At 34.4% G+C, this 12,587-nt stretch overlaps 1 protein-coding gene across 1 annotated transcript; it reads left to right on the forward strand.

Moving 5' to 3' along the window:
* The first annotated feature begins 6,681 nt into the window (after positions 1 to 6,681).
* Positions 6,682 to 11,980, forward strand: LOC111410658 (nucleobase-ascorbate transporter 4). Its single transcript, XM_023041109.1, has 14 exons — positions 6,682 to 7,060; positions 7,207 to 7,304; positions 7,426 to 7,602; positions 7,721 to 7,821; positions 7,923 to 7,998; positions 8,534 to 8,593; positions 8,783 to 8,967; positions 9,757 to 9,853; positions 10,137 to 10,223; positions 10,323 to 10,381; positions 10,587 to 10,678; positions 10,836 to 10,913; positions 11,153 to 11,313; positions 11,501 to 11,980. The coding sequence occupies exons 1-14, from the start codon at positions 6,964 to 6,966 to the stop codon at positions 11,717 to 11,719; spliced, it is 1,587 nt and encodes a 528-aa protein (XP_022896877.1). The 5' UTR covers positions 6,682 to 6,963; the 3' UTR covers positions 11,720 to 11,980.
* The last annotated feature ends 607 nt before the right edge of the window (positions 11,981 to 12,587 follow it).

The following is a 12,587-nucleotide window of genomic DNA, read 5'->3' on the forward strand; positions in this document are numbered from 1 at the left end:
ATAAGGATCACAAACTCGTCGGGATAGATGCGTACAGGTAGAAGGATTAAGGTAGCCCAGCTGGAAGACGTCAATCATCACTTTTCCTTGTTACTAGGCTTTAATTTGTTGTTCCAGGAATATAAAATAGATATTAGTGATAACATATAAAGTTTAAATATTTGCAATGAACTCACACGAAAAAATATTATAATTTTCTAACTGTTAAAAAGACTATTTAACTGAGAGTACATCCTTGTAAGAATCCTGTAGTTAGGAGAAGATAAGTTTTTTAATTCGTTTGGAGATTGAAATGTAAGTACAATATTAAGAATGCATATCACATCAATGTAAGCTCAACATAATACTAGGATGTTAACGATAGGCCTAAATAAATGAACTCAATAGATTAAAATCCCCAAGTTACTAATGCAAGTCTTAAAATATTACATAAAAGGTGTTAAAAATTATGTACATGCATGATTTCCTAACCATGGCCCTAAATACTAATGCAATCCCCTAAAAATACGTGTAATGCAATAGCTAATCAAAATAAGTAAAAAGTTATAGAAAATGGGTGGCCTCCCATTAAGTGTTCAATTTATAATCTGAGCTCGACTTTTAGCACAATTATGTCATGGCACTTTGAGTATAGCCTTGGAGATCCTGCTTAGTTCGCTCAATATGACTTTTTTTCCTACTTCAACTTCTCTCAAAATTTAACATTGTCCTTCTCCAAGTAGTTAGACTACCCATCATCATTCGTTTGGAACTTAATAGTGTATACCTCAATCTCCTTCGAGTCAATAAGAGTAGATTGAGAATGTATAATACAAGCCTCATAAACATTTGACGAGTTCTGCAACTTAAAAGTGTCGTGAAATATGTTGTCAACCACCTCAATCTGAAAATATCTGTTTGACTCGATAGGATATTTCATCGCTTTGAAAACATTGAAAAAAACCTGCTCCTCTCCCAACCTTAGAATTAATTGACTTTGTTGCACATCCATAAGAGCGTTTGTAATAGCCAAAAATGGTCGACCTAATATGAGCAACATGTCCTTGTCTTCCTCTATATCCCAGATGAGAAAATCAACAGGGAATATAAATTTTTCACGTTGATTAGCACAACTCCTATTATCCTTCTAGAATGTGTTAAAGATCGGTCGCTAGTTGCAACGTCACTGTGGTAGCTTTGGCCTCCCCCAATCCAAATTTTCTGCAAACAGATAGAGATATCAAATTAATACTTGCATCAAGGTCACAAAAAGCTTTATCAAAGTAGCACTCACCAATAATGTAATGGATAGTAAAACTCTCTGGATATTTCAATTTTGGTAGGAGCTTTTTTTGAATTCAGTGGCTACATTTTTTAGTTAACATCACCGTCCACATTTCTCTAGCTTACGTTTATTTGATAAAGTGTCCTTTAGGAACTTAGTTTAGTTAGGCATCTGAAATAGTGCATCGACGAACGGGATGTTTATATGGAGCTTCTTGAAAACTTCAAGAAATTTCTTGTATTGTTGCTCTATCTTATACCTTTTCAACCTCTGGGGAAATGGAATGGGCGGCTTATAAGGGTTGATCGAAACAGGTGCCTTATCCCGTGATGCTTTTAAACTCCTAAATTTCCTTGTCTATTCGTCTTGCTCTACACTCTTTTCTTCTGCAGAAGGTGTTGTCTCTTTATTTATACTTGGCCTCTTGACGTGTATTTCAGATAGTTGCACCCCACTTGAGTGTTGTAATTGCCTTAGCATGCTCCTTTGGATTGATTTCAGTGTTGCTAGGCAAACTACTTGATGTTTCACCAATCAAAGCAATTGCTATCTATCCTATTTGAGTTTCTAGAATTTTTATAGCAGTATTCTGATCTTAGAGAGTTGTTTCGATTTTCCTCATGAACTGATTGTTGGCTTCTATGTACTGATTGGTCTTTTCCATGAACTTTTCGAACATCCTTTCCAATTGAGGCTTCTTTTCTTGCTGTTGAAATTGACCCTAAGGCCTATTCTGATTTTGATTGCTTCAAGAGAAATTTGGGTGCTTTTTCCAACTCGGATTATATGTATCGCCAAAAGGATTGTTCTGTTGACGTTTTCCCCATTGAGCAAAATCTGTTTATTCCATTTCTTATGTTAAGATCGAGCATTCTGCGGTTGTATGATCAGCTCCACATTCCTCGCTACTGAGCTTCTTAGTCTATGCATGTTTTCCACTTTATAAAACAGAGAGTCAATCTTCGTCGATAGGGCTGAATATGCATCCACTTCATATGCACCCGATGTCTTCTTCTGAACTGCTCGTTCTTATGTCCATATAACTGATGTAGTAGCCACAAATAGTTTCAATGTCTCGTTAATAGTTTTTGGGACAGTGACCCATTAGATGAAGAATCAACTATGCTTTTGAAAGATGGAAATAATCCTATATAGAAATGCTGGACTTGGAGTTCCTTGATGATCCCGTGATATGGACGCTTCCAAAGCATGTTCTTAAACCTATTCCAGGTTTCACCAAAAGACTCAGAATCACCTTGACGAAAAACAGAGATATCATACTTTAGTTTTGCAATCTTGGCGAGTGCAAAGAACTTGGTGCAGAATTTCTGTGCTAAGTCATTCCATGGGGTGATACTGGCTATTGGTTGAGAATCCAGCCATTCAATTGCTTTATCTCGCAATGTGTGTGTGAACAACCACAATCTGATAGCGCCGTCTGAGATACTTGATATCTGAATTGTTGGCACATCTCCAAGAATTGAGAGATGTGCATATACTTGTTTTCTTCAGCTTTGCCATGAAAACTGGTGTCCCTTCTAAAATGAGTATTTGATATTAGTCTTAAGTTGGAAATTCGGCTACCTAAACGGTGGATACACAATGCTGGATTGGCTTTGAATGATTTGTGGGATCATGAAATGCCTAACAAGCATATTTCTCTCATCCACAACTTCCTCCTCGTTAGCTCAAATTATTGGATTGTTTTGCTTGTTAGCCAATTGTCTTTGCTGTTTTTAGTCTTTTGATGTTTATATATCTTGAAAAAGTGAGGAAAAAGAAAAAAAATTAAAATAGAACAAAAATAACAATATAAGAATACATGTAGTAGTCTGAATTAGTGCCAAGATAAATAAAATCAACTAAAACTCCATCCCCGGCAACAGCGCCAAAAATTTGTTCACGAAAATATTAATTCTATTTTAACACCGCAAGTGTAAAGTTCATTACAAGTAATAAAGTGGAATGTTGAGTTCCAATTATCGTCCCGTAGAAATTGAATTAGTTCAATTTTACCTATCTCGACTTTAACTGAAACTAATTTATCTAAAGTATAGCTGTGATGCAAATATAGCTAAACTAACCTATGTATGCAATTATGAATGATTTAAATGAAACTAAAATGCAATTTACGTTTGAATGCAAGTTTGATGAATCTAATGAATAAGAGACATACTAGAATCGCGAATCCAATGCAATGATCCATTTTAACCCTAATTCTACAAATTGACAGCACGTTTGAAGTTGAAAAACCAATGTTCATATTTTATTCAACAATCTCTCTCGAGTAATGTTGAACCTACTCTCATATATAACCAACTATATCTCTATAATAGATGCGAGTATACAAGAATGCAAGGATTTTTGTGAAACTTGAGATTCACGCAGGGCGTAGCGATATATCTCTATTTCCTATCAAATCTTACGATAAGTTATACCCTATCGAGTCTATTTCCCTTCTCTTGAATGCATGAAATACACTACAATATTCCCACAATCACGTGCACAATAATTGTGGAGAAAATAAGTGCATATAACTCATTTAAATTCAAAGAACGCGTTTTATCGTCAAGAATGCAAAACTAGAAATCAAAATATTGTATGATTCATCATTCTCCTAATACAGAAATATCTAGCCTAACATGGGAAAAATAAGAAAACACAAAGAAATATGAAGAAATGACATCATTGATTTAATTTTCTAATTGAATCTTCGCGTAATCCTGTCGATCTTCGTGTTTCTTCTCGTGTTTTTGGCTCAAAATCTCCTTTAAAGTATGTTCTTATGTCTTCCCATGTGTTTTTCTATTGACATTGATGGCTCTAGAGTTTTTATATATGTTTCACGATTTGTTTCCGTAAGAATTTTAATCAAATAAGGAAACCAGATTTTTCTCGTCGGGTTTGTACGATGTGATTGTATAGTTCAATTGATTTTGGCCTTGAAACTTCTAAAAATAGGTGTGCGACTGCATGGAGTTTTATACGATACGATCGTATAGTACTGGAAACTTCCCAAAAGTTGCAATTCAATCCCTGAACTCTATTTTCTCATTTATTGACCCTTTTTTTCATTTCTTCTTCTTCTTCTTCTTCAAATAGTTCATGTTTTCACCAAATTGGTTCTTAACTCTTTCACATCCTTGTTTATACTTCCCGGTCATCTTTTGACCATTTGTATTTTGGTCCTCGAACTTTAATTTTCTTCCATTTTGGTCCCTTTTTGCTTGTTTTTCCTAGATTCTGCTACATTCATCAATTTTGTCCTACGAAACATAATTTATACATAATTAAGCCATATTCCAACACAATTACTAACAATTGTCTATTTTCTTCTTCTTCTTCTTCTTCTTCTTCTTCTTCAAATACTTCATGTTTTCACCAAATTGGTTCTTAACTCTTTCACATCCTTGTTTATACTTCCCGGTCATCTTTTGACCATTTGTATTTTGGTCCTCGAACTTTAATTTTCTTCCATTTTGGTCCCTTTTCGCTTGTTTTTCCTAGATTGTGCTACATTCATCAATTTTGTCCTACGAAACATAATTTATACATAATTAAGCCATATTCCAACACAATTACTAACAATTGTCTATGTTTTGTAGCCTAAATAAAGTGATAAAATGCACTTATCACCCTTCGATTAACCAGAAAGCACGAGAGGCCACACGAAAGGGGTGTGGTGGTGGGTTAGTGGGGATTAGTTGTGTAAAGAGGAAGAAGGGGTGGTTAAGGTGGTAATTTGAGTAAAAATGACAGGTAAGAGTGATACAAAAACGACAACGGTATATATGAAAAGACAGATTTGATTTGATGTTTTTGATATGGGGTTTGTAGGGAGAAATAGGTTTTTTCAGCTGATGCATGCAACAAAACGCCCTCCATTGAAATTTCTAAATATAAAATATGAAGAAATTTTAAGAAGAAACAGTCAGTGATCTAAAATAAGCACGGATCAATCCTACCAGATTGTGACAATTTTTTTTCTCACTACTAGATGTTTTGTGTGAATTAAGAAATGAAATTTGTTAGATGTACATAGGCTTGTACATCCGGGTGTCCATTGCACTTCACCATTGGCTGAGGCGCCGGGTGTTCATAATATACAAGCCTATGTACATGTAGAATGATCCTTAAGAAATGGGTAGAGAAAGAATATACTTTTTTTTTCTTTATTTTTTTTTGTTGGTAATGAGGAGAGAGAGAATTTCTTTTTTAATTTTTAATTTTAAAATTGTAAGAACTCATTTGAACTTTTTAAAAAATCTTAAGACTATAATTACAATCAATTGTTTATTTATTTCTTTTTATTTTTATTTAAATAGGATGATATGTTTGTCATTTCACAACTGTTTATTGAAAAAATAGACGAAATACACTCCATATTTCATACAAGGGTCCATTTCACCAATTCCAATAGATGAAGGGGATTTTGTGCACCATGTCCTGGGGTTTTGCCCCTAATCAACCAATGTTTATGTTAACATCATTTTAATCAAAACAAATTTCATTTTAATACTTCCACTTTCCTTACACAAAATTTCAATTTAGTATGCACTAATCATTCGTCATAGAGAAAGTTGCCTCAAAATTTTTGTCGCCAAATCTGGGGTATGAGAATGAAAAATCAAAGTAGGAGTGTTAGCTCGGGTGAAGCTCTAGATAGAAAATTGATGACAATACATTTATATCCTTTAAAAGTTAAGAAGATTACTACCCTTCTAAGTTTCGGACACATAATGAAGCTATTGCTCCGCAACTTTTTGTTATTTAATTTGGTAATAATTTTTTTATTTTTGCTATTTGAATAGGTCCATTACTCGACTCCTGTGATCTTATGTTGATTTCTTGTGAAGAGACATTCCCACCTTCCACTTAGAGGTTGGAGAACTTCTCTTTGACCATTTTGTCCAAATATACTTTTTCTAACCTAAAATAGTAAAATGAAAATAAATAACATTGTCATATTTGAAAATACCATCCATCTCCCGAAGTAGTTACATATAATAAATTACGTGCATATCTAGTACATAATAGTCGAGTGAAAAATTGATTATTTTTGGAAGCCATGTTTGGCTACCGTTTATAAATTATAAACGGCCAAATTAATTTTAATCTATATATTTCGTAAGATTCGCTTGTACATACCACTTATATATTGCTGATTTTTAGTTATTTATAATTTAAACGGTTCATCATCCGTCCATATTGGAACATTTGGGGTGAAGTTTGTGAATTCCCACGAAAGGAAAAAAACAACTAATTATAGAATTACAAAAGAGTGAAGAAATTAAAGCTAATGCGTATATTCAACAGTTTACTGCAGAATGAAAAAGAAAGAGAGCCCAGATGATTACTTGTTCTTCAGTCTTATTTGGTTGGTGCATTAGGTCCCCCCTTTCTGCAGAACATACACTGATAGTCCTCAATGGTGGTTGGCTTCCATACCCAATTTCCATCTTCTAATCCACCCAACCATATCTTTTAATACACACAATTTCATTCTTTAATCAACTGTCATTTTTTCTGGATTCAGTATTGACCGTAAATCTTGAAAATTTGTGAGTGAGACAAGAATATGTTAAATGGAGTTCAATCGAGCATGAGATAAAATGAATTGATATAAAGAGGCTTAATTTCTCTAGCTCTTAGCTTTCGTATTGGGCTTCAGTGTGTGGGTGTGTTTGAGAGAGAGAGATATGACGTCTACGAAGGTGGTGGATGAATTGGTGCCGCACCCAGTGAAGGAGCAACTCCCCGGAGTAGATTACTGCCTCAATAGCAACCCTTCATGGGGTATGTTCTTTACCCACACTCATTTATATGCATGCACAAATAAAAGGGTTCGAGTTATTTGTTACAATCTCAACGCTTCAAATAAATGCCAAAAAGACGACATGATATTTGCCCAAATTACTGAATGATGCTAATTCGTAATGCAGCTGAAGCCTTTATTCTGGGATTTCAGCACTACCTTGTAATGCTCGGGACAACTGTTATCATTGCCACCATCATTGTTCCTTATATGGGTGGTAGTAATGTTAGTACTTCTTAACAATCTATCAGCTTAATTTAATATTTACGTTAATTTGTTTGTTCGCATGATTCCATAACAAAAATCTTAAAGAATTTGAAGTCTGTATCACGTTACTGTGTATCAGGTGGAGAAGGCTCAAATGATACAAACTATGCTCTTTGTTTCTGGAATGAATACACTCTTGCAAACATGGTTTGGAACCCGGCTTCCAGTAGTGATAGGCGGTTCATTCAGATTCATAATTCCATCTCTTTATGTTGCATTTGCGCAAAGATATTACTCATACCTCAATCCTATTGATGTTAGCTCACAAAATACTCTTACTCTTAATTTTTGTATTCCATTGTTGCAACTTGTATGTTTATTGTCTAATTTATGTATTTACTTATTAACTTGTTTCCTTCTGTTAATATCTGAAGAGATTTAAAAAAACAATAACGGCAGTACAAGGGGCTCTCATGATTGCATCAATACTTCCCGTGATACTTGGTTTTCTGGGGATATGGAGGATTGTTGTGAAGTAAGATAGTTGGAAAAATGGAAGATTCTATTTTGCTTTGAAGTAGTTGTTGCTATTTTTTGTGGAATTAATATATAAATCTCTTGTATCTAACAACGTAGGTTCCTGAGCCCTCTTTCTGCCGTTCCTCTGGTAACACTTGTGGGACTTGGGCTGTATGAACAAGGTTTCCCTCTGGTATGAGCACTTCCTTATAAGTCCTATAATTATTGTGAGCATAACTAAGAATACGGTATTGTTCAGTGGAACCGGGGAAATTTATATAGGTATTTTATCTATATTAGCCCATTCTAAAATTTTTTAGCCCATTCAGATTTTGAAAAGGTTTACTAGACATTCAATACTAAAATCCCAATATTAAGGCCTCTAGTCTAAGCTGCCAAACTTATAATTCAAGGGGCTATTGCTTTTAGAAGTTTCAAAAAGTGGCCGTAGAGTGCTGTACAAAGATGAACTTGCATTCTGTGAAGCACTTCCTCTTAAGCATTAAGAAGAAAAAGACCGCTAGATCGTCCATGCATTATATTAATAATAAATATACTGAATGTTTAGCTGCTATTCATAACATATGTTAAAGTTGAAGCTACCTGTATTAAGGCCAGGAATTCGTACATTATATTTCTTTAGTAGTCTTCTTCTATTTTATGGAATTTCTGTTTAAAAACTTTCATTTGCTTACTAACATATCTTTTCTGTTCATTGATGCCTGCAGCTGGCAGAATGTATTGAGATAGGGCTTCCAGAGCTAATTATTTTAGTTTTGCTATCTCAAGTAAGTAGCATTCTGGATTTTGTTTCTCATCACAGGCTTGTCCTTACTTACTTCCCTTCCTGGGTGCTCTATAATACACCATTTTTTTTGGTGGTAATTAGACATCTTATTCATATTAGTTTTTGCTCTGAGCATTGTCAATATTAGTTTTTAGAATTGAACTTCTGGCTGATCAACATATCTTTGCAGTTCGTGCCTCATATGTTGAAATCTAAGCTTCCCATATACAACCGTTTTACTATCCTAATTTCGGTAGGATTGGTATGGGGATACGCAGCCCTTCTTACAGTAGCTGGTGCATACAAAAATAGCCCACTGAAAACTCAGTTAAGTTGCCGTGTTGATCGCTCTGGACTTGTAAGTGGAGCATCGTGGTATGTTCTACTACCAACTTATTATCAGATTTCTCATTCTCAAGTCCCGGATATCTAAAACATAAATGTAGCATTTAATTTGAGGTTTAATGTCTTTTTCATTATCTTGTATTTCAATCAGTTGTGTTATATTTTAAGTCTTCTTCTTGAAAACCCATTTCGTAAGTGTAGTGTAGTGTCTGATTTAGTTGCTGTGTTTACCATCTTAGCCTTTAAAAATTCAAATCCCATGTATTTGCAAGTATGATCACATATAATAAATTCTGCAATCGTTTGCCATCCTTAAATTACATATCCGTATGTTGAACTTCATGTCTTATTTTTCTGCTTTCCTTCTTATTTAACTTGAAATTTTCTATCTGTGTTGGATAACAAGTAGGCCTGTAACTGGAATCTGGACTCTTATTCATCGTGCGCCTTGTGTGCTTTGTGTTCTCTATCGCTTGGGAATAAAGGATCGCGATGTAGAAGGGTCGTGGAAATTTAATTAAACTTAGTCAGCAGTTTTATGCCCTCTGTAGATCAAGATGTTGGTAACTAGTGTAAAACAAGTCAAGATCTGCCACTAAATCTCACTTTACTGAAGCAGCTAGCTTTGAGTATAAAACAAGTCGAGTATGAAAATTGTCATGGAATTTACTAGTAAATCTCAATTTAAACAGCTAGCTATGAGACCTTTTGGTTTGTTATCTTGACTGTGTATGTTAAATCACCTCGGTACATGCTATGGTTTTACTCCACGTTTCTGCTTCTTCATTCCAAATCCTTATGTAACTTCTCAACACGCAGGATAAAATTTCCATACCCGTTTCAATGGGGTTCACCTGATTTACATGTTGGAGAAGTTTTTGTGATGCTGGCAGCAGCTTTTGTTGCTGTGATTGAGGTTTGTATTGTTTATCACAATTATAGCCCATTGCTTGAAAAGCTTCTATATTACTTTATTACTTTATTTTTCCATTTTTACCCCATTCTAGGGGGCTTATTCCGGAATAACTTTGTACATTTGGTACATATTTAATATTCCAGTCAAGAATTATCAGTTTATGTTTGGTAGGGATGGGGCTCGTCTATCAAATAAGAAAAGGCATTAAAATCATGTTCACTTTACCTTCTATTTTCCTGAATCCAAATAATCATTTAGTTTATTTTAATCATTGTTATGGCAGTCTACAGGTGCATTTATTGCAGCTTCAAGATACTGTAGTGCCACGTACATACCAGCTTCTGTTCTTAGTCGAGGCATTGCCTGGCTGGTAGGAAGTGAACTCATGACAAATCATTATTTTTCTTTTCAGATTTTCACTTTTATATATCTGTTTTAACTCACTATTTTTTTTTTCTCCGAGTTACAGGGAATAGGAATTTTTATTGATGGTTTATATGGTTCAGCTGGTGGATCCACTGTATCAGTGTAATATTACTAATCTACTCAGAAATTAGATGAACTGTAGGCTTCTACATGCTTAGACTAGTTACGGATGTCCAGCTTGATGAATATATAGAGCATTAAGTAGGAACACAGTCAGTCATATCCCAATTCTAGCATTTCAAAATTTTTTGATCTTTCACTTTCTTTCTTGTCTGTGTAATCTAATTTATTCTTGCTGAATGTTTAGTGAGAATATCGGATTCTTGGCATTGACACGAGTTGGAAGTCGAAGGGTGGTACAAATATCAGCATTTTTCATGTTTTTCTTTTCAATCTTTGGTGCGTTATGCCACTCTATCAATGTTGTTTTGCATAATAATCAACTGTTCGCCATTCTATAATTAATTCGACTAATTCAAGTTTTCCAAAAACAACTTTTAAGTTGTAGTTTGATTGCTGTTTGCACTAATGGGGCATTGACCTTGTTGATAAACAGGAAAATTTGGAGCTATCATTGCATCCATTCCACTGCCAATTGTTGGAGCTTTGTATTGTGTCCTCTTCGCCCTTATGTGTATGTACCTCTGCAATTTAATCCAACAGTAATGAGTTCGCCCGTTGCTTATTTTATGAGGTTATATTAACATATGGCCTGATGTATTAGATCGACAGATATTGGATTGGTTTAAGAATTTTGCACATTACATCGTTCCTGGATTCTTTTAGGACTACAAAATTTGCTTTCTTTGCACCATTTATCTTCTCAGATTTCAATTATTTTCAGATTATTACTTTCTGTTGTGTATGTGGCAGCTTCTGCTGGTCTTGGTTTACTACAGTTCTGCAACCTTAACAGCTTCAGGACAAAGTTCATTTTAGGCTTCTCATTCTTCATGGGTCTTTCGGTACCACGGTACTTCAGCGACTATGTGATAACTTCTGGTCGTGGTCCGGTTCACACAAATGCAATATGGGTACGTCTAAATGGTCTTCAAGAATATGTTTAGTACACAATATTGGATTGGACTGACAGTATAATGGACAAGGCCTTTAACTTCTCTTTCTTTGTTTATACAGTTCAATATTGTCTAGCGTGCCTTATCAGATGTACCGTAAGAGGTTTACTTCATAGTAATTTTAACTCCTAAATTTCATGTGCAGTTTAACAAAGTAATGCTGGTGATCTTTACATCCCCAGCCACTGTGGCAGGGCTTGTTGCAGTCTTCTTGGACCTCACTCTGGCACCTAAACATCCCTCAACAAGGAAAGATAGTGGGAGGCATTGGTGGGCTAAATTCAAGTATTTTGGTAAAGATCCAAGAAGTGAAGAATTCTACTCTCTCCCTGTTGGCCTTTCTAAGTACTTCCCTTCATTTTGATCATGGGAATCTTCACACTATAAAACCGTATGAGAATGTCCTCCATTCTATTTCTAGAGAAAGCTCCCAACGTATACAATAGAGCATTATTAGCAAATGGCATTCGAAGTGAAACAGAAAAAAGACTCGTACAATAGAGATTAAAAAAATATTGAATTCGTTTGTTTTTACACTGAAATGCTTATTTATATATAGACTGTAAAATATTTACAAACATATGTGAAAATTCCCTCTTTTGATATTATTGAATTATCTCATCCACCTTGTAGTAAGCTAACAAATTTTAGCATTTTTTATCATATGTAATTGTGTCCCATCCAATATATAAAAATGGATTTGCGATGAGAGAATTTTTATTTATAGAGGTTTGTAAAGCTTATGTAAAAGTTGTGAATCTTATGGAATATATAACTAAAAATAGGACCTGACCACTTAGAAACTGAAAACTTTCACGAATGTGTACTTAGATTCACTAATATCAAATTTAAAGTTTTGTCAAAAAGGACTGTACACAAAACAAAGCAGTAGGTACAGGAATTGCAAGCTGCTGTTTAAGAGAACATTGAAACCAATAAAATTGGTTAGAAAAAGACCAAGAAATAGAACATTTAGGAAAGCTCGAATATCAAAGCGTATATGTATGAGCGTATATGCGTGCAATGTAACGATCTATTAAGGACTTGTTACCTATGCTAAACAACTCTGACATGATACACAATTAGTTTGTAGTTTGTTAGAATCTTACTATGTGTATCAACAAAGAGATGTGTATAAAGTTTTTTTTTTTTTTTTTTTTTTTTTTTTTGTACCATTCTTGTATTCTATATGCTATAGAGACAATTCTTTTTTTTTTTTTAAACAATTTTTA

This window comes from Olea europaea, chromosome 15, assembly GCF_002742605.1.
Source record: "Olea europaea var. sylvestris chromosome 15, O_europaea_v1, whole genome shotgun sequence".
Taxonomy (NCBI): Eukaryota; Viridiplantae; Streptophyta; class Magnoliopsida; order Lamiales; family Oleaceae; genus Olea; species Olea europaea.

What these genes read in the sequence shown, in the direction of transcription:
- LOC111410658 (XM_023041109.1), top strand. Translation starts at nt 6,964, where the DNA reads ATGACGTCTACGAAGGTGGTGGATGAATTGGTGCCGCACCCAGTGAAG. An exon ending in ATGAACAAGGTTTCCCTCTG is followed by an intron (nt 7,999 to 8,533) that starts GTATGAGCACTT and finishes TGATGCCTGCAG; the next exon opens with CTGGCAGAATGTATTGAGAT. An exon ending in CTTTTGTTGCTGTGATTGAG is followed by an intron (nt 9,854 to 10,136) that starts GTTTGTATTGTT and finishes TTGTTATGGCAG; the next exon opens with TCTACAGGTGCATTTATTGC.